We start from the raw sequence: 23,405 nt of genomic DNA, 5'->3' as shown, positions 1-23,405 counted from the left end.
GACATCCACGAGGACTCCTGGATATAGCCAAGGAAACCTGGGAAGCCGAAGTCACGCCCCACAGAAGCGTCATTGAGCATGTGGCCCTGATGCAGCAGAGGATTGCAAAGGTGATGCCTATCGTGAAAGAACACCTTCTCCAAGCACAAGAAGCTCAAGCCAGGGTCTACAACCGGTCTGCAAGAGTGAGGCAGTTCAATTCGGGAGACCGAGTTCTGGTGTTAGTTCCAACGGTGGAAAGCAAGTTCTTGGCCAAATGGCAAGGGCCATATGAGGTTGTCGAGAAATTTGGTGAGGTAAATTATAAAATTCACCAACCAGGAAGACGGAAACCATTCCAAGTTTACCATGTCAACCTCATCAAGCCATGGCAAGATAGAGAGCCGACAGTTACTCCGTCATTGTTAAGCAACCCAGAAGGTGAGGTTGGAGCGGTTACTATAGCAGAGACGCTATCGAAAACCCAGAAACAGCAGTGCCGGGAGTTACTCCAGAAAAACAGGGACCTGTTTTCAGAATTGCCAGGATACACGAAGGTCATAGAGCACGAGGTCCTAACAGAGCCCCATGTGCGGGTGAATGTGAAACCTTATCGTATTCCTGAGGCTCGTCGAGAAGTTATCTCCAAGGAAGTGGAGCGTATGTTGAAGCTTGGAGTCATTGAGGAATCCAAGAGCGGTTGGTCGAGCCCAATTGTCCTGGTCCCAAAACCTGATGGAGAGTGGAGGTTTTGCAACGACTATCGGAAGTTGAATGAGGTCTCCAAGTTCGACGCTTATCCCATGCCCCGTATTGATGAGCTCATCGAAAGGCTTGGGCACGCCAGATATATATCCACCTTGGATCTGACAAAGGGGTATTGGCAGATCCCCATGGCGCACGAAGCCAAGGAGAAGACAGCCTTTTCGACACCTGATGGATGCTTCCAGTATGCCCGGATGCCGTTTGGCCTACAGGGAGCTCCGGCGACCTTCCAGAGGGCTATGGATAGAGTTCTTGCACCCCATAAGGCCTACGCTGCTGCGTACCTAGATGATATCGTCATCTTTAGCCCGGACTGGGAGAGTCATCTGGAGAAAGTCCAAGCGGTGTTGGATGCTATAAGAGAGGCCGGATTTACTATAAACCCAAAGAAGTGTGCCTTGGGTAAAGAAGAAGCTAAGTACCTTGGATACATAGTGGGTCACGGAGAAATAAAACCCCAAATCAGTAAAGTGGAGGCAATTCAAACGTGGCCAAAACCAGTTTCCAAGAAGCAAGTTAAAGCCTTCCTGGGAATCGTGGGATATTACAGGAGGTGCATCCCAAACTTCGCCACGATGGCTGCGCCTCTGACTGACCTGCTAAAAGGGACAAAACCAGTAATGGTTAAGTGGTCCGAAGAAACAGAGTCAGCCTTCCAAGAAATGAAAAACGCTTTGTGTAAGCAACCCGTTCTGATGGCCCCAAACTTCAAGAAAGAGTTTATTCTTCAGACAGATGCCTCAGATGTTGGGGTGGGAGCAGTCCTTTCCCAAGAACTACATGGGGAGGAGCATCCTGTTCTCTATCTGAGTAGGAAGCTGTCCTCATCTGAAAAGAACTACTCAGTCGTTGAGAAGGAGTGCTTGGCCATAAAATGGGCAGTGGACACATTACGGTACTATCTGCTGGGACGTAAATTTAGACTGATATCCGACCATGCCCCACTTAGGTGGATGAGGGAAACGAAGGGTAGAAATGCTAGGGTCACCCGTTGGTTCTTATCCCTGCAGGACTTCAGTTTCCATGTGGAACATCGGGCCGGAAAGCTGCACGGTAATGCGGATGCCCTATCAAGAATCCCTTGTTTAGTGGGAGAAAGTGCCAAGCCCCACTGCTTTAGGCAGAGGGGGGAGGTATGTAGCATGGCTAAAGGGTGTGTAGTCGATGTGAGGTATGTGCCACATAAGTGCCTTGTTGCTGTAATGTAGCCCGGAATATTGCGTTGTTTTATATAACCATATGTTTGTGTTTCAGGACCTGTGGTGATGTCAGACCACATGGCTAATCATGTGATAGATTACTGGGTGTGGTTAGTCCTATATAAGACTGGCTAATCCTTTACACAGCAGATATGTGTGGAGGTGAAACCCTCCTGAGTGTGTTCGGCTTCAGGACTGAGCCGGATGAACTGGACACTTGTTTTCCTTTGCCTGAACCAAAGGCTATTTTGCTTTCTGTTGTTTTGCCACATGGTTTATGAAGCAATAAACCCAGTGAACTTTAAAGGAACACGTCTCCTGAGTGTCAGCCGTCGCAGCTGAGTGAGTGAAATCGCTACAGTGTGCACATGGCCTTACATTAGTAAAAATCTGATTTTTCAAAAGAAAGCTACCCCATCCATGTGGATTTTTTTCTATGCTTTTTTATTAACTATGTTTTTTTTTGCAGCTTTATGACTTCAATGTCAAGTTTGTAGCAGATCCAATAAAAAAATATGCATTAAATAAGTAATGCAGAAAAGAAATTTAAAAAATAAATAAATACTCACACTTTGAACAGCAATGTGGATTCCCATTGAAATCATTAAAAATAAAGATTATTTTATATAGCGCTAACATATTCCGCAGCACTTTGCAGACATTATAATCGGTGTCCACAATGGGGCTCACAATCTAGATTCCCTATCAGTATGTCTTTGGAATGTGGGACGAAACCGGAGAACCAGAGGGAAACCCACGCAAACACGGGGAGAACATACAATTTCGCAAAAACGGGATTAGAACCCAGGACCCCAGAGCTGCAAGGCTGCAGTGCTAACCACTGCGCCACCGTGCTGCCCAATCAATAGGATACTTATTCAAAGAGTATTTGAAACAGGATTTTCATGTGGATTTTAGTGCAGAATTCACACCAACAGCCTAGCGTTGAAAACAGTGTCAACATACCCCAAGGCTAAGCACAAGGGGGCATTCTTTGCGTCTGGAAGAGAGAAGGTTTTTCCACCAACATAGAAGAGGATTCTTTACTGTTAGGGCAGTGAGAATCTGGAATTGCTTGCCTGAGGAGGTGGTGATGGCGAACTCAGTCGAGGGGTTCAAGAGAGGCCTGGATGTCTTCCTGGAGCATAACAATATTGTATCATACAATTATTAGGTTCTGTAGAAGGACGTAGATCTGGGGATTTATTATGATGGAATATAGGCTGAACTGGATGGACAAATGTCTTTTTTTGGCCTTACTATGTTACTATGTTACATGGGATGCAACAAAAAGGTGTGGTTTAGGTGCTAATCTGTAGCAAAAAGCAAGTACAAAAAAACACCAAGAGTTTTGTTATGAATTTAGCAAGAAAAACATGCCAAAGAATTTAAAAAAAAAAATTTTTTAACCCCTTTACCCCCAAGGGTGGTTTGCACGTCAATGACCAGGCCAATTTTTACAATTCTGACCATTGTCCCTTTATGAGGTTATAACTCCGAAACGCTTCAACGGATCCTGGTGATTCTGACATTGTTTTCTCGTGACATATTGTACTTCATGATAGTGGTAACATTTCTTTGATAGTACCTGCGTCTATTTGTGAAAAAAACGGAAATTTGGCGAAAATTTTGAAAATTTCGCAATTTTCAAACTTTGAATTTTTATGCAATTAAATCACAGAGATATGTCACACAAAATACTTAATAAGTAACATTTCCCACATGTCTCCTTTACATCAGCATAATTTTGGAACCAATTTTTTTTTTTGTTAGGGAGTTATAAGGGTTAAAAGTTGACCAGCAATTTCTCATTTTTACAACACCATTTTTTTTTAGGGACCACGTCTCATTTGAAGTCATTTTGAGGGGTCTATATGATAGAAAATGCCCAAGTGTGACACCATTCTAAAAACTGCACCCCTCAAGGTACTCAAAACCACATTCAAGAAGTTTATTAACCCTTCAGGTGTTTAATAGGAATTTTTGGAATGTTTAAATAAAAATGAACATTTAACTTTTTTTACACAAAAAATTTACTTCAGCTCCAATTTGTTTTATTTTACCAAGGGTAACAGGAGAAATTGGACCCAAAAAGTTGTTGTCCAATTTGTCCTGAGTACGCTGATACCCCATATGTGGCAGTAAACCACTGTTTGGGCGCATGGGAGAGCTCGGAAGGGAAGGAGCGCTATTTGACTTTTCAATGCAAAATTGACAGGAATTGAGATGGGACGCCATGTTGCGTTTGGAGAGCCACTGATGTGCCTAAACATTGAAACCCCCCACAAGTGACACCATTTTGGAAAGTAGACCCCCTAAGGAACTTATCTGGATGTGTGGTGAGCACTTTGACCCACCAAGTGCTTCACAGAAGTTTATAATGCAGAACCGTAAAAATAAAAAATCATATTTTTTCACAAAAATTATATTTTTGCCTCCAATTTTTTATTTTTCCAAGGGTAAGAGAAGAAATTGGACATCAAAAGTTGTTGTCCAATTTGTCCCGAGTACGCTGATACCCCATATGTGGCAGTAAACCACTGTGTGGGCGCATGGGAGAGCTCGGAAGGGAAGGAGCGCCGTTTGACTTTTCAATGCAAAATTGACAGGAATTGAGATGGGACGCCATGTTGCGTTTGGAGAGCCACTGATGTGCCTAAACATTGAAACCCCCCACAAGTGACACCATTTTGGAAAGTAGACCCCCTAAGGAACTCATCTTGATGTGTTGTGAGAGCTTTGAACCCCCAAGTATTTCACTACAGTTTATAACGCAGAGCCATGCAAATAAAAAATATTTTTTTTTCCACAAAAATTATATTTTAGCCCCCAGTTTTGTATTTTTCCAAGGTTAGCAGGAGAAATTGGACCCTAAATGTTGTTGTCCAATTTGTCCTGAGTACGCTGATACCCGATATGTGGGGGGGAACCACCGTTTGGGCGCATGGGAGGGCTCGGAAGGGAAGGAGCATCATTTGGAATGCAGACTTAGATGGATTGGTCTGCAGGCGTCACATTGCGTTTGCAGAGCCCCTAATGTACCTAAACAGTAGAAACCCCCCACAAGTGACCCCATATTGGAAACTAGACCCCTCAATGAACTTATCTAGATGTGTTGTGAGAACTTTGAACCCCCAAGTGTTTCACTAAAGTTTATAACGCAGAGCCGTGAAAATAAAAAATCTTTTTGTTTTCCCACAAAAATTATTTTTTAGCCCCCAGTTTTGTATTTTCCCAAGGGTAACAGGAGAAATTGGTCCACAAAAGTTGTTGTCCAATTTGTCCTGAGTACGCTGATACCCCATATGCTGGGGTAAACCCCTGTTTGGGCACACAGGAGAGCTCGGAAGGGAAGGAGCACTGTTTTACTTTTTCAACGCAGAATTGGCTGGAATTGAGATCGGACGCCATGTCGTGTTTGGAGAGCCCCTGATGTGCCGAAACAGTGGAAACCCCCCAATTATAACTGAAACCCTAATCTAAACACACCCCTAACCCTAATTCCAACGGTAACCCTAACCACACCTCTAACCCTGACACACCCCTAACCCTAATCCCAACCCTATTCCCAACTGTAAATGTAATCTAAACCCTAACCCTAACTTTAGCCCCAACCCTAACTGTAGCCCCAACCCTAACCCTAACCCTAGCCCTATCCCTAACCCTAGCCCTAACCCTAACCCTAACCCTAGCCCTAACCCTAGCCCTAGCCCTAACCCTAGCCCTAACCCTAGCCCTAACCCTAACCCTAGCCCTAGCCCTAACCCTAACGGGAAAATGGAAATAAATACATTTTTTTTTATTTTTCCCTAACTAAGGGGGTGATGAAGGGGGGTTTGATTTACTTTTATAGCGAGTTTTTTAGCGGATTTTTATGATTGGCAGCCGTCACACACTGAAAGACCCTTTTTATTGCAAAAAATATTTTTTGCAATACCACATTTTGAGAGCTATAATTTTTCCATATTTTGGTCCACAGAGTCATGTGAGGTCTTGTTTTTTGCGGGACGAGTTGACGTTTTTATTGAAAACATTTTTGGGCACGTGACATTTTTTGATCGCTTTTTATTCCGATTTTTGTGAGGAAGAATGACCAAAAGCCAGCTATTCATGAATTTCTATTGGGGGAGGCGTTTATACCGTTCCGCGTTTGGTAAAATTGATAAATCAGTTTTATTCTTCGGGTCAGTACGATTACAGCGATACCTCATTTATATCATTTTTTTATGGTTTGGCGCTTTTATACGATAAAAACTATTTTACAGAAAAAATAATTATTTTTGCATCGCTTTATTCTCAGGACTATAACTTTTTTATTTTTTTGCTGATGATGCTGTATGGCGGCTCTTTTTTTGCGGGACAATATGACGCTTTCAGCGGTACCATGGTTATTTATATCTGTCCTTTTGATCGCGTGTTATTCCACTTTTTGTTCGGCGGTATGATAATAAAGCGTTGTTTTTTGCCTCGTTTTTTTTTTTTTTTTCTTACGGTGTTTACTGAAGGGGTTAACTAGTGGGACAGTTTTATAGGTCGGGTCGTTAGGGACGCGGCGATACTAAATATGTGTACTTTTATTGTTTTTTTTTTATTTAGATGAAGAAATGTATTTATGGGAATAATATTTTTTTTTTTTTTTCATTATTTTGGAATATTTTTTTTTATTTTTTTTACACATTTGGAAAAAATTTTTTTTACTTTTTTACTTTGTCCCAGGGGGGGACATCACAGATCAGTGATCTGACAGTTTGCACAGCACTCTGTCAGATCACTGATCTGACATGCAGCGCTGCAGGCTTCACAGTGCCTGCTCTGAGCAGGCTCTGTGAAGCCACCTCCCTCCCTGCAGGACCCGGATCCGCGGCCATCTTGGATCCGGGGCTGGAGGGAGCAGGGAGGGAGGTGAGACCCTCGCAGCAACGCGATCACATCGCGTTGCTCCGGGGGTCTCAGGGAAGCCCGCAGGGAGCCCCCTCCCTGCGCGGTGCTTCCCTGCACCGCCGGCACATCGCGATCATCTTTGATCGCGGTGTGCCAGGGGTTAATGTGCCGGGGGCGGTCCGTGACCGCTCCTGGCACATAGTGCCGGATGTCAGCTGCGATAAGCAGCTGACACCCGGCCGCGATCGGCCGCGCTCCCCCCGTGAGCGCGGCCGATCGGCTATGACGTACTATCCCGTCCAGGGTCAGATAAGCCCAGGGCACCTCGACGGGATAGTACGTCTAAGGTCACAGAGGGGTTAATGTTTACCCCTTCTACTACTATTGATCTTAATAGAAAATCCACAATGCTGATCTTAACAACAGGGTTTTTTATGGAAAGAAAAGACACTGTCCTTTTCAAATTTGGCGTCAAATCTGAAAACCTTTTTTTTTTAAAAATGTGTGGATTCCTCTTGTAAACCAAATCAGAAAATTTCCATGCAAAAGAAAAGCCTCTGTTCATGTCAGGTTTGAGCCCTAAGTTTAGAGTGTATGTCAGATAAATGCTCGGCATATACACCAACATTTTCTATAAGCCTTTGTTTATAGGACTAAAGAGAGTCCAAAGAACATTGACTACGCTTTTCTACATGACAGAGAGGTAGATTTACAAAAAAGCACCAAATTTATCACATTGGCTCATGTGGTTCCACAAATTTGCAGCATCTATAGACTAAATATTTTATTCTAACTTTATGCCTCAAATTTTTACTTCTGGGGGGACTTAAATTTGTGATCATGGTCTCCGGTCTTCACAGGATCACCAACATAGTTGGAAAGGTGGCCAGTTAACACCCAGTTAACATAGTAAATGATCGGCACACTGAGATTGCATCGGATGTGGGGGGTGGAGAGTTATTGATCCTTAATTAATCCTTCCAGGATTGTGAGGTTTAAATGCTGCTGCCAGTGATTCTCATCAGCTTTTAAAAGGTCAACAGTAGCAAACGGAGCTAGCTCCAGTCGCTGCCATTAGAGCGGGCTCAGCTCCTGAGTCTGCTCCATCACGTTCAGAATATCCATACAAGATCGGATGAAAAATGGAAGACAATTTTTTCATCCATTTTAATCAGATCCATAGTGATAAAAATTCAGAAAATTGACCATCGTAAGGTATTAAAAAACAAAAAGTCATCAGACCGCTATCACGCCCATCTTCACCATACACAGACCCGACACGTCGTCTATGTGTTTTAAGTAGAGAGTAGTAAGCTGCTGCTTGACATCTGTGATCGTGGCTTATTGCCCCTGACAACACAAGGATGGGACATGTTGAAAACCCGCAGCCGATCTTTATTTCCCTTGACATAAGAGGACCCACACACATGAGTCTATATTCCCACGATGAGTATTTGGTGAGTTTTAGATGTTGCAGAATTTCTGCACCTATTATGTAAAATTAGGCTGTCTTATTTTTATGGCCTTTTTTTATGCTCCGCTTTCTCTCTATTTTTGGTGTCATACTTTGGCTAAATCTGCTGTGTTTTTCATACTTTCCAGTATTTGGCTTTAGCAAAATTTTATTGATACAATCATGTGCAGATTACGTGTAGAGTTGAGCAAATTTTCCAAAATTCGGTTCCGATTACAATCGTCAGCAAATATTGCTTTTGCAATAATCGCCAAACGTCACTTGAGTCAATGGGAGTAGAATTCACCAAATATGTTCAGAAGCAATCATCAAACATAAATTTGGCATGAATAGCGTACCAACATGGCACGAACTGGCACGAACATGGCAAACTCTAATTCGAAGACCGATTCCGAACATATTTGCTCAACTAATTACGTGCCTTTTCGGCTGATTTTCCGCATCTATTGCAAAGCTATGTAGAAAATCTGCACATAAAACTCAGCGTATCCGCAAAAGAAATTGACATATTGTGGATTTGAAACATGCAGCGCAGGTCAGTTTATGCAGTGTTAAAAAGCAGAGTGAGCATGAGATCTCTATAAATCGCATCCACTTTACTGGAACAGAAAGACACTGCATTTTTGACGCAGTAAAAACATATACCTGCCAAGATGCGTGTGATATCAGCTAATCCTGGACTCGTCTTAGCAGGTGTTCGGGTCGTAGTCGTAACGTCATCACTGAATATTTATGTGGAAGTTAGAGATTTTTCATGCTGCCATACAGTTATATGAAAAAGTTTGGGCACCCCTATTAATCTTAAGCTTAATGTTTTATAAAAATTGTTTTTTTTGCAACAGCTATTTCAGTTTCATATATCTAATAACTGTTGGACACAGTAATGTTTCTGCCTTGAAATGAGGTTTATTGTACTAACAGAAAATGTGCAATCTGCATTCAAACAAAATTTGACAGGTGCATAAGTATGGTCACCCTTATCATTTTCTTGTTTTAAATACTCCTACCTACTTTTTACTGACTTACTAAAGCACTTTTTTTGGTTTTCTAACCTCATTGAGCTTTGAACTTCATAGCCAGGTGTATGCAATCATGAGAAAAGCTACTTAAAGTGGCCACTTGCAAGTTGTTCTCCTGTTTGAATCTCCTCTGAAAAGTGGCATCATGGGCTCCTCAAAACAACTGTCTAATGATCTGAAAACAAAGATTATTCAACATAGTTGTTCAGGGGAAGGATACAAAAAGCTGTCTCAGAGATTTAACCTGTCAATTTCCACTGTGAGGAACATAGTAAGGAAATGGAAGAACACAGGTACAGTTCTTGTTAAGGCCAGAAGTGGCAGGCCAAGAAAAACATCAGAAAGGCAGAGAAGAAAAATGGTGAGATCAGTCAAGGACAATCCTCAGACCACCTCCAGAGAGCTGCAGCATCAACTTGCTGCAGATGGTGTCACTGTGCATCGGTCAACTATACAACGCACTTTGCACAAGGAGAAGCTGTATGGGAGAGTGATGCGAAAGAAGCCGTTTCTGCAAGCACGCCACAAACAGAGTCGGCTGAGGTATGCAAAAGCACATTTGGAGAAGCCAATTCCTTTTTGGAAGAAGGTCCTGTGGACTGATGAAACCAAGATTGAGTTGTTTGGTCATACAAAAAGGTGTTATGCATGGCAGCCAAATAACACAGCATTCCAAGAAAAGCACTTGCTACCCACAGTAAAATTTGGTGGAGGTTCCATCATGCTTTGGGGCTGTGTGGCCAATGCCGGCACCGGGAATCTTGTTAAAGTTGAGGGACGCATGGATTCCTCTCCGTATCAGCAGATTCTTGACAATAATGTTGATGAATCAGTGACAAAGTTGAAGTTACGCAGGGGATGGATCTTTCAGCAAGACAATGATCCAAAACCCTGCTCCAAATCTATTCAGGCATTCATGCAGAGGAACAATTACACTGTTCTAGAATGGCCATCCCAGTCCCCAGACCTGAATATCATTGAACATCTGTGGGATCATTTGAAGAGGGCTGTCCATGCTCGGCGACCATCAAACTTAACTGAACTGGAATTGTTTTGTAAAGAGGAATGGTCAAAAATACCTTCATCCAGGATCCAGGAACTCATTAAAAGCTACAGGAAGCGACTTGAGGCTGTTATTTTTGCAAAAGGAGGATCTACTAAATATTAATGTCACTTTTCTGGTGGGGTGCCCATACTTATGCACCTGTCACATTTTGTTTGAATGCAGATTCCACATTTTCTGTTAGTACAATAAACCTCATTTCAAGGCAGAAACATTACTGTGTCCAACAGTTATTAGATATATGAAACTGAAATAGCTGTTGCAAAAAAAACCAATTTTTATAAAACATTAAGCTTACGATTAATAGGGGTGCCCAAACTTTTTCATATAACTGTATAATCGACTGAAGGCCCCTTTACAAGAAAGAGCAATAGTCAGCCGAACGAGTGTTCGTTATCTGGTGTCATCACACCAAAGATTGGCTGATAATAAAGAAAACTGCCATTTGTCAGCCAATTTGACCTTTCTCAGGCATTAAAATTATTGCTCCAGGCAGCACGGCGCACCGGGCAAATAGGGAGCAGCAGCAGACAATATGCAAACCGTATGTAATTATCATCACAGACAGGATTACAAATGAATGTTTGCACGGCATACATTATTAACAATAGATTTCACAGCTCACCTAGTCCGCCTCTTGTACAATGACTGATAACAGCTCTATGTACAGTAGATAACATTCACAACAAGTGATGTCACAGGTCACCTTCCCCTGTTCCCCTGATGACACCTCTATATACAGTAGATATCACATTTACAATAGGTGACGTCACAGCTCACCTCCTCCTCCTGTACAATGCCTGATGACACCTCTATATACAGTAGATAATATAGGATCCACCATTCATAAAAGGTGATGTCACAGCTCACCTCCTCCTCCTCCTGTACAATGACTGACACCTCTATATACAGCAGATAACACAGGATCCACCATTCACAATAGGTGATGTCACAGCTCACCTCCTCCTATACACTGACTTATGACACCTCTATATACAGTAGATAATATAGGATCCACCATTCACAATAGGTGATGTCACAGCTGACCTCCTCCTCCTGTACAATGTCTGATGACACCTCTATATACAGTAGATAATATAGGATCCACCATTCACAATAGGTGATGTCACAGCTGACCTCCTCCTCCTCCTGTACAATGACTGATTATACCTCTATATAGAGTAGACAACACAGGATCCACCATTCACAATAGGTGATGTCACAGCTGACCTCCTCCTCCTCCTGTACAATGTCTGATGACACCTCTATATACAGCAGATAAAACAGGATCCACCATTCACAATAGGTGATGTCACAGCTCACCTCCTCCTCCTCCTATACAGTGACTTATGACACCTCTATATACAGCAGATAACACAGGATCCATCATTCACAGCTCACCTGCTCCTCCTGTACAATGTCTGATAACACCTCTATATACAGCAGATAACACAGGATCCACCATTCACAATAGGTGATGTCACAGCTCACCTCCTCCTCCTGTACAATGACTGATAACACCTCTATATACAGTAGATAACACAGGATCCACAATTCACAATAGGTGATGTCACAGCTCACCTCCTCCTCCTGTACAATGACTGACTGATAACACCTCCATAAAAAAGGTAGAAAACACAGGATTCACCCTTCACGAGTTTAGTGGCCACCAGCTGTGTCTGACAACAGCTTAGGCTAGTTTCACACTAGCGTTTTGAGGAGCTGCGGAGCGCTGCGGACTTCCTCGGTGAAGCCCCGCCCTCGGACGCACCTCCACCACTAGCTCCGCCTACTTCTGCATGCGGCCTGCGTACCCATCTTTAACAATAGATATGCAGGTCATGCAGCTGTATGCAGATGCTTCCGCATGCGTCGTTTTGGTGACGCGGAGAAAAAAAAATTACTACAAGCTGCATTCTACACTGGTCGCCGCAACCATACTTACTGCATCGCCTAATCCCCGACGCCCTCGATCTCCTGCAAAAAAAATAAAATAATAAACCAACACAAATACTCCCTGTCCGACGTAGTCCATTTACCTAATGTCCCACGACGAGTCCAGCTCTGCAACATCTGGATGCCTTTGGCTGAACAGTGGCAATATGCCACCATCCAGCCTGGCATCCAGACACAGCAGAGCTTGTAGATGACCACCAGAGATAACTCAGTCTCCAGTGGTCACCAAGTTCTCATGATCAGCTGAGCTTTGTTAGTGACTGGAATAACCCCAGCGGTCACGTGCACGGCAGTTCTCACGGTCAGCTGATCTCATCGCGAGAACTGCAGTGTACGTGAACTTCTGGCTGAAACAAGGTAAGACATTATTTAAATTAGTACACATGCGTGGTAAGCTGCGTTTCAGCACTTACTACGCATGTGACTACAAAGATGATGCGGCTTTACCGCATCTAATGATAGTCTATGGGAAATTTACGCAGTGGGGATGGAGCATCTCCGCATTGTAAATAGACATGCTGTGGTCTGGAAAGACGCGCCACATGTCCATTTACACTGGTGAGCTGCCTGCGTCTTTGAATGTATAGTGGACATGGGATCTCTTGAAATCCCCTCCACTATGCTGTAACATCTGGACTCTTCGGGTTGGACGCTGCAGATGTATGTAGCGTCCAACCCGCAGTGTTTACTGGCTGTGTGCACATACCCTAATATACCTGCAAACAGGAAATCACTTTTCTCCTTCCCAAAAGCCAACTTTCAATAAGCTTTATTTCAAGTCACAAAAAAAGCATGTGAAAAAAACCGCATCAAAAAAGCATGTAAAAACCGCCAGTGACCTCAGATGCAGAATTCACCTGCGTCAAATCCTAAGCAAATACTGAGCCAATCCTGACTGTGGAAACATACCCTAATACTCTGTACAGACACAGGCAGATCATTGTGTTATAACCACATAGTAACCAGCGCACAACAAAGCAGACAGGAAATATGCAAGTCACCAGCACCAACATAGCACCAGGGTACAATGTGGTGGAGAAAACCATCACAGATCGTTCTATATCTATTCAGCAGTGAAGACAATGACACTTCATGCAGATTCTGTATATTCTCATCATGGACAATATCAGGAGACTAGAGAGCAAAAAGGAGTACAATAGGGTTTTATCCGGTGGTAAACATACTAAGAACGTAGAAAACTTGCTCATCTGGCGAGGTTGTGAGACCAAAACCCTTTGAGCAATTTGAACCAGCTGCTGGAAACCACGGGTTTAAAACCAAGATAATATTCATGTAGGATGAGTGGGTGGTTTTTCTGCGCTGCAGGTAAAGTTCCACGGATGAGTCCAACACACACAGGATGAAGGAATATGCAGTTTTATTATAGGTATTGAACTTCTTTGATCTCTTGGTTTTTGACTCCCATTTTCTTTACAAGTCACTGGACTTGTGAACAAGATGGCAGTTAAAAAATAAGAGATCAAAGAAGTTCAATACCTATAATAAAACTGCATATTCCTTCATCCTGTGTGTGTTGGACTCATCCGTGGAACTTTACCTTAGGCGCAGAAAAATAACACCTACTAGAGATGGGTGGACAACTGGATGTTCAGATCCCGCGGGTTCGGCCAAACAGTTACAAAAAGTTTGGGTTTGGGTACCAGAACAGTACCCGAACCCAGACCCCATTCACTTAAATGGGGGGCCGGAACATCCAGTGTTTGCCACACTCTCATGTGCATGACAGCGCAGCAAACATCGCTTCTGATTGGTGGTGAAATCATCCCCACCGGTCAGAGAGCTGTGGTTCCCACGTTGTCAAAAGACAGTGTGAGTGCTCAGCTGTGATCGGAGGTATAAAGTTTACCTCCGGTCACTGGTGTCAGCGGATGGGACTACTGATCCCATCATCCGACGCCTGCTGCTGCTAATAACAGCGATAGCAGGAGCGACTGATGGGAGTAATCATTAGCCGTCTCCTGCGCTGTGAATAATAAAAAAAGAAAAAACGGCGTTGGGTTCCTCTGTATTTTTGATAACCAGCCAGGCAAAACTGACAGCTGTGGGCAGCAATCTTCAGCTGTCAGCTTCAACAAGGCTGGCAATCAAGAATAGAAGGGTCCCCGCGCCCTATTTTTAAATTATTTAAATAAATAATTAATAAAGTGGCATGAGGTCCCCCACATTTTTGACAACCAGCCTTGCTAAAGCAGAGAGCTGGGGCTGGTATTCTAAAGCTGGTATGGGGCCATGGATATTGCCCCTCCCCGGAATAAAAATAGCAGCCCGCAGCTGCCCAGAAAAGGCATATCTATTAGATGCGCCAATTCTGGTGCTTTGCCCGGCTCTTCCCACTTGCCCTGTAGCGGTGGCAAGTGGGGTTCATATCTGTGGGGTTGATGTCACCTTTCTATTGTCAGGTAAAATCAGGCCCACGACTTAGTAATGGAGAGTCGTCAATAAGACACCTATCAATTACTAATCCTATGATATATGGTAAATTAAGGCACAGCCAGAATAAAGTTCTTTTTTAGAAATAAAACAAAACACAGCTTTACTTTTTTATTTAAAAATAACAAACAGTTATATTCACCAAACGCCTGAATATTCCACTGAATCCCTCGTCTCCTGTAATAAAACAAAATAAAAAAACAACAATATCCCTCACCTGTCCGTCGTTCTGTCCCACACCGTAACCCATGTCTGAGGGATAAAAGGTTTTCAAGCTGGACGGTGCCAAGATACGACAGTCCACTGAGGCTGAGATCCACTGATAACTGCGAGGGCAGCCTCAATGACCGGTGGAGACGTCATTGAGGCTACCTCCGGTCACTGAGGCTGCGTTCCCAGCAGGGCTGAACTGCCGTGACCTCGGTGAGATCTCAGGTAAAGTTTTTCTCACGGTGCTAGCGTGGATCTCACTGAGGTCACGGCAGTTCAGCCTGGCTGGGAACGCAGCCTCAGTGCCCGGAGATAACCTCGATAACGTCACCACTAGTCACTGAGGCTACGCTTGCTGCAGGTCATTCACCAGTGGTTCTCAGCCTGGACGGTGGCATCTTGGCACCATCCAGGTTGAAAACTATTTATCCCCCAGACATGGATTACAGAAGACAAGGGCTTCAGTGGGATAGGCGTTAGGTGAGTATAACTGTGTTTGTTATTTTAAAATAGAAAAGTAAAACTGTGTTTTGTTTTATTTCTAATAAAATATTTTATTCTGGCTGTGTCTTTATTTACCATATAACTACAGTATAGCATTAGTAATGGAAAGGTGTCTTATAGACATCTCTCCATTACGAAGCCGATGGCTTGATGTCACCTGACAATACAAATATGACATCAACCCCACAAATATGAACCCCACTTGCCACTGCTACAGGGCAAGTGGGAAGAGTCGGGCAAAGCGCCAGAATTGGCACATCTAATAAATGCTAAATATCCATGGCCCCTTACCAGCCTGAGAATACCAGCCCCCAGCTGTCTGCTTTAGCAAGGCTGGTTGTCAAAAATGTGGGGGACCTCAAGCTGTTTTTTTTAGTTATTTAAATTTAAAAAAATGGCGTGGGGACCCCTCTATTCTTGATACCCAGACTTGTTGAAGCTGACAGCTGAGGGTTGCAGCCCCCAGCTGTGAGTTTTTCCTGGCTGGATAGCAAAAATACAGGAGAACCCATGCCATTTTTTTTTTAAATTATTTATTTACAGCGCAGGACCGTCTAATTAATACTCCCATCAGCCGCTCCGCATCAGCTGACACCAGTGACCGGAGGTAAACTCTATACCTCCGATCACAGCTGAGCGTGGGACCCATGGCTCTCTGACCGGTGGGGATGATTTCACCATCGATGAGAAGCAGTGTTTGCTGCGCTGTCATGCACATGACAACGTGACATACACCCGGTGTTTGGGCAGCCAAACCCGAACAGTAACACAGACTTCCTGGTAAAGTCTGTGTTCGGCGTCCATGCCCAAACAGAAGGTGTTCGGTACGGACGCCGAACTTTACTGTTCGTGTTCGCCCATATCTAACACCTACACATCCTACTTGAATATTATCATGGACAATATAGGATAAGTCATAGAGGCATTAATTACTTTTATGTATACAATGTATGTATGTGCTTAGTTGCACCGCCTATCTGCGAGGTGCATGAAAAAAAAGGTGAAAAACTAGAGCAGTCACTCATTGCAACCAGTCATCCTCAGAGAAACGACAGCCTTCCAGGGTTTGCGATGATCGACTGCTCTCTGTTCTTCAGTTTCATCCTCACCCAAATCTCATTTGACACTTGAATCTCATCAGATCTAATAATAACAGGAATTTACGCAGAATGGAGACAAATCACCCAGCAGCTCAACACTGGGGTACCAGGAGAAAGGGGCAATTATGCTGCCCGGAACCCTGTGCTCCACAAACACAGTTCACAACCCCAGGAACCACAATATACAGGGCAGATGTAGCAGCACTGTGCCCCCACTCACTTCTCCCGGCACTGCACACAGCACTGTGCCCCCACTCACTTCTCCCGGCACTGCACACAGCACTGTGCCCCCACTCACTTCTCCCGGCACTGCACACAGCACTGCGCCCCCACTCACTTCTCCCGGCACTGCACACAGCACTGCGCCCCCACTCACTTCTCCCGGCACTGCACACAGCACTGTGCCCCCACTCACTTCTCCCGGCACTGCACACAGCACTGTGCCCCCACTCACTTCTCCCGGCACTGCACACAGCACTGTGCCCCCACTCACTTCTCCCGGCACTGCACACAGCACTGTGCCCCCACTCACTTCTCCCGGCACTGCACACAGCACTGCGCCCCCACTCACTTCTCCCGGCACTGCACACAGCACTGCGCCCCCACTCACTTCTCCTGGCACTGCACACAGCACTGCGCCCCCACTCACTTCTCCCGGCACTGCACACAGCACTGCGCCCCCACTCACTTCTCCCGGCACTGCACACAGCACTGCGCCCCCACTCACTTCTCCCGGCACTGCACACAGCACTGTGCCCCCACTCACTTCTCCCGGCACTGCACACAGCACTGCGCCCCCACTCACTTCTCCCGGCACTGCACACAGCACTGCGCCCCCACTCACTTCTCCCGACACTGCACACAGCACTGCGCCCCCACTCACTTCTCCTGGCACTGCACACAGCACTGCGCCCCCACTCACTTCTCCCGGCACTGCACACAGCACTGCGCCCCCACTCACTTCTCCCGACACTGCACACAGCACTGCGCCCCCACTCACTTCTCCTGGCACTGCACACAGCACTGTGCCCCCACTCACTTCTCCTGGCACTGCACACAGCACTGTGCCCCCACTCACTTCTCCTGGCACTGCACACAGCACTGCGCCCCCACTCACTTCTCCCGGCACTGCGCCCCCACTCACTTCTCCCGGCACTGCACACAGCACTGCGCCCCCACTCACTTCTCCCGGCACTGCACACAGCACTGCGCCCCCACTCACTTCTCCTGGCACTCCACACAGCACTGTGCCCACTCCTGCCACTCCACACAGCACTGTGCCCACTCCTGCCACTCCACACAGCACTGTGCCCACTCCTGCCACTCCACACAGCACGGTGCCCACTCCTGCCACTCCACACAGCACTGTGCCCACTCCTGCCACTCCACACAGCACTGTGCCCACTCCTGCCACTCCACACAGCACTGTGCCCACTCCTGCCACTCCACACAGCACTGTGCCCACTCCTGCCACTCCACACAGCACTGTGCCCACTCCTGCCACTCCACACAGCACTGTGCCCACTCCTGCCACTCCACACAGCACTGTGCCCACTCCTGCCACTCCACACAGCACTGTGCCCACTCCTGCCACTCCACACAGCACTGTACCCACTCCTGCCACTCCACACAGCACGGTGCCCACTCCTGCCACTCCTCACAGCACTGTGCCCACTCCTGCCACTCCACACAGCACTGTGCCCACTCCTGCCACTCCACACAGCACTGTGCCCACTCCTGCCACTCCACACAGCACTGTGCCCACTCCTGCCACTCCACACAGCACTGCGCCCACTCCTGCCACTCCACACAGCACTGTGCCCACTCCTGCCACTCCACACAGCACTGTGCCCACTCCTGCCACTCCACACAGCACTGTGCCCACTCCTGCCACTCCACACAGCACTGTACCCACTCCTGCCACTCCACACAGCACGGTGCCCACTCCTGCCACTCCACACAGCACTGTGCCCACTCCTGCCACTCCACACAGCACGGTGCCCACTCCTGCCACTCCATACAGCACTGTGCCCACTCTTGGCTCTGCCCGCGCCGCCGTCTCACCTTCTGAGGACACGAACTGTCCCACCGCAGAGGATCCGCCGCCTCCGGTCTCCACGAACTGCACCTCGGACACAATGATGTTGTCCTCCAGCACCGAGCCGCAGCCCGTACACACCGCATCTCCGCGGGCTGCGTCCACATCTATGTCCGTGCAGCCGCAGCTCTTACAGACCCGGCTGCTCATGGTGGCGACTAATCCTCACTCACATGTATCCAAGCTGCCGGCCACAGTCACGGCCTGTGCACACAGCGGCACTGTGGGCCACTTCCCACTCCAAATCTCGCGTGAGCAAAAACCAAGGCAACAGTACACGCGCCGCCATTCTGAAAATTCTCCGCTAGATGTCGCCCTGATACAACTAGCCGGAGCACAGGACCTCCCTGTCGCCACCATTGGAGCCGCCATCATATTGGCTGGATACTAAATCTGCAGATTTCTCAGAAGAGCTACCCTAGAATTATTATTTAATGGGAAATACAATAATTTACTAAAATAGACAAGTCATCTGTTGTTACAGCTGGGGCAACACAGCAGGCAAATTGCACAGAAAACACTAAAATTAGAAACTGATTGACACCGCCACTCAGGCACAGTACAGTAGCAGGTTATTTTTGCAGTTTGCTGTTCTGGTGGTGCTGAATATAATATTGTTATTACAGGGGTTATTCACTTTTAGGGTCTATTTTTACTTAAATGCATGTATTTAGGGATAACAATCACTTTTGTCATTGGGCACCATGTTGCTTATAGGCTCTCTGTTTTCTTGTACCTAATGCTTAGCTTATGGCATGCGGCAGCCTTCTCCGATACCAGCAGAAGCTTCTAGGCGCTACCTATTCAGCTATATGATCGCTCCCTCGGGTTACATCAGATGAGAGTTTGTTCAGCTACCTTCGAGGAAGGAGGCGGAGCCACGATGTCGGCGCGAGAAAAGGATTCTCCACTGCGGAGATACAGAACAGAAACTTTCTTGCCTATCATTGATCAGTTTATCGCTTCTCTTGACAAACGTCTTCAAGCATATCTATCTATATAATCGTCGAAGGGGCACTTCCGTCTGTTTATCTGTCTGTCTGTCTGTCATGAAAATCCCAAGTCGCTGATTGGTCGTGGCCAGCGGCCGCGACAATCAGCGACGGGCACAGTCTGACCACAAAATGGCCGCTCCCTACTCCCCCTCTGTCAGTGCCCCCTCCATACTCCCCCCAGTCAGCGCTCACTGCCCACATAGCGTTTTAGCAGTCCGTTAAACCGATTGCGTTACACCGCTGCATAACGCGGTGTAACGCAGTCTGTTAATGCTGCTATTATCACTGTGTGACAAACTTTTTACTATTGATGCTGCCTATGCAGCATCAATAGTAAAAAGATATGTTAAAAATAATTTAAAAAAATAAAAAATGGTGCTATTCTCACCCTCCGGCATCCAACGATGCGCACGAGCGGCGAGGCTGCCGCCAGCTTCCGTTCCCAGAGATGCATTGCGAAATTACCCAGATGACTTAGCGGTCTCGAGACCGCTAAGTCATCTGGGTAATTTTGCAATGCATCTCTGGGAACGGAAGCTGGCGGCAGCCTCGCCGCTCGCGCGCATCGGTGGACGCCGGAGGGTGAGTATATAACTATTTTTTATTTTAATTCTTTTTTTAACAGACATATGGTGCCTACACTGCTGTATACTACGTGGGCTATGTTATATACTGTGTGACTGATATATACTATGTGGGCAGTGTTATATACTGTGTGAGCTGTGTTATTTACTGCGTCGGTTGTGTTATATACTGCATGGCTGCTATATACTACGTGGCTGTGCTATATACTACGTGACTGTGCTATATAATACGGGCTGTGCTATATACTACTTGGCTGCTATATACTATGTAGATGTCTGTGTTATATAGTACGTGGGCTGTGTTATATACTACGTGGCTGTGCTATATACAACATGGCTGTGCTATATACTACGTGGCTGTGCTATATACTACATACTACGTGGCTGTACTATATACTACATGGCTGTGTTATATACTACGTGGCTGTACTATATCCTGCACCCTGAACCCCGACATCCAGTGCCCCGAACCCCCGACATCCTGCGACCAATCAGCAACAGATGCAGTCCAGCCGCGAATTGACGCCGGCCACGACCAATCAGTGATATTGCCACGAGATTTAAACACCGCTTCATTGATTGGTTGCGCACGGCCGGCCGCGACCAATCAGCAATATTGGCGCAGTATGTAAACACCGATTCGGTCATTGGTCGTGCCCGGCCGGCCACGACCAATCAGTGATATTGGCGCGGGATTTAAACACCGCTTCAGTGATTGCTAGCTCACGGCTGGCCACGACCAATCAGCGATATTGGTGCGGTATTTAAACACCGCTTCGGTCATTGGTCGCGCCCTGCCGGCCACGACCAATCAGTGATATTGGCGCGGGATTTAAACACCGCTTCAGTGATTGGTAGCTCATGGCTGGCCGCGACCAATCAGCGATATTGGAGCGGTATTTAAACACCGCTTCGGTCATTGGTCGCGCCCGGCCGGCCGCGACCAATCAGCGACAGGCGCAGTCCGGCCATGAATTGGTGCCAGATTTGAACCACGCTTCACTGATCGGCCAGATAACCCCCACTCACAGCGCGACGTACATACATACATACATATTTTAGAATACCCGATGCGTTAGAATCGGACCACCATCTAGTAAAGATATATCAAGCAAATTTAGCGTTTTTAGCCATCTGAAATAACTGTCTTCAGACGAGCTTAAGGCCACAGCGGAGCAACTCATCAGGTCTTGTTCAGATGACTTGGACATTACATTTATCGTTGAACTGTGTCAGTTTGTAATATTTGCCAATTTATTCACAGACGAGGAGCCAAAAGATATCAGCACTGAACTTTTCATGTACAAGCTTATCATTTGTTCCGTCTGTCTGGGGGGTCGCATGTGGCCTATTCGCTATTTTGCTTGATTTCTGGCTTTTAAATGTTTTTAAATGTGTGTCTTGCCCTGCTGTGTTGCTATTTGCACAAATAAAGTTATTTTTTTGACAGTGGATCCCATTGGTATGCATATCTTTTTCTTGTTCAATTTAAAGTCTAGGACTCCAGGTATGTCCGGTGTGCCTGCCACAAAGTCGGACCTGCCACCCTCCAGACAGAACCGTTTCCAAATTTTTAGATAAATTGCTGATGTGACTGGTTTTCTACTGGCCTAGATAGTGGAGTTTCCCTGGGTTTGGGTGGCGAATCGGTCCCTGGTGGATGACATCCTCCCGAAGTGGAAGCTTAGGTTCTCGATCACCAAGGCCCCTAGCAGAGGAAACCAGCTCCTCCTTGGCCAGTACGGGACGACCATAATGACTCTTGCTCGATCCTCCTGGATCTTCCGTTGGACTGCTGGGATGAGTGCCAGGTGTGAAACGCATTTGAGAGGAGTTCTACCCACTTTTGACTCAGGGCATCTATCCCCTCCAGAACGTCCAAGGGGTTCAGAGAGTAGAATTTTGAGACCTTCGAGTTTCTTCTGTTTGTGAGTAGGTCTATCTTGGGAGTTCCCCAACGCCGACATAGTTCCTGGAAGATATCCTGGTTCAGCTCCCACTCGGTTAGGCAAACCCACTGTCTGCTCAGATAATCTGCTACCATGTTCTGGGACCCTTCCAGGTGTACAGCCGTTATGGATAGGACTGTACCTTCTGCCCAGTTGAATATTCTTTCTGCCAGGTCCTGCCGTGGCCGGTGTCTTGAACCTCCTTGATGCTTCAGGAATGAGACCGTTGTCACATTGTCGGATAATATCCTGATGTGATGGTTTGAGAGCGTGGGCCGATTTCGTCTTAAGGCCTCCCAAACAGCATATAATTCCCTGAAGATGGAGGATCTGCTTCTGATGTCTTCTGACCACCTGCCTTGAAGGATTCTCCCGTGCAGATGGGCTCCCCAAGCCCACGGGCTGGCATCCGTGGTGACCACTACGTAAGGGGAGGTGGACCTTAGGACTCCCACTTCAAGTTCTCTGTCTGTGTCCACCAGAGGAGTGACCTCCTTACTGGTCCTGATAGGCTCATGGGTCCGTCCAGTGAGGTCTGACGGTGATCCCATATGAACAGTATCTCTCTTTGCAAAGGTCTTGAGTGTGACTGTGCCCATCTGACACATGGTATACATGCCGTCATTAGACCCAGCACCTTCATAGTGGCCCTTATGGAAGTTCGATGTTCCAGCAAGTTCGTAACTCGGTCGCAAATTGTCTTCTGCTTGTCCGCTGGTAAGTGGGATATCCTGCGTCTGGAGTCTAGACATACCCCAAGGAAAATCTTCCTGTGTTCTGGTATCAAGTCTGTCTTCTGCCAGTTTATCACCCAGCCCAAAAACTCCATAACTGATATTGTCCGGTTCATGTGTTCTGTCAAAGTCTCTACCGATCCTGCCACCAGGAGAAAGTCGTCCAGATATGGGATAATTATGATACCCTGGATTCTCAGGAAGGCCACAACCTCTTATACCAGTTTCGTAAAGATAAGGGGTGTCGAAATGGGCCCAAAGGGGAGGCACTGAAACTGGTAGTGGAAGGTCCGGGTTGGTAGTCTTACCGCAAATCTTAGCAGTTTTTGTGTTGAGAGATGCACGGGGACCTGATAGTAAGGACTCTTCAGATCAAGAGTGCACATTACTGCGTCTCGGTCTATGAGATGAATTGCCGACCGGATTGATTCCATTCGGAACATT

At 46.2% G+C, this 23,405-nt stretch overlaps 1 protein-coding gene across 1 annotated transcript in view; it reads right to left on the bottom strand.

Moving 5' to 3' along the window:
• BRF1 (BRF1 general transcription factor IIIB subunit) overlaps positions 1–18,991 on the bottom strand; it is a 372,560-nt gene extending 353,569 nt beyond the window's left edge. Inside the window, exon 1 of the mRNA XM_069734087.1 lies at positions 18,666–18,991. Coding sequence (XP_069590188.1) covers positions 18,666–18,849 — 184 coding nt within the window. The 5' untranslated portion in view covers positions 18,850–18,991. The remainder of the gene's footprint in view (positions 1–18,665) is intronic.
• Between the last annotated feature and the right edge of the window lie 4,414 nt (positions 18,992–23,405).

This window comes from Ranitomeya imitator, chromosome 1 (genome assembly GCF_032444005.1).
Source record: "Ranitomeya imitator isolate aRanImi1 chromosome 1, aRanImi1.pri, whole genome shotgun sequence".
Taxonomy (NCBI): domain Eukaryota; kingdom Metazoa; phylum Chordata; class Amphibia; order Anura; family Dendrobatidae; genus Ranitomeya; species Ranitomeya imitator.
The sequence above is the reverse complement of the archived record's forward strand: the minus strand, read 5'-3'. Positions and strand labels throughout refer to the sequence as shown.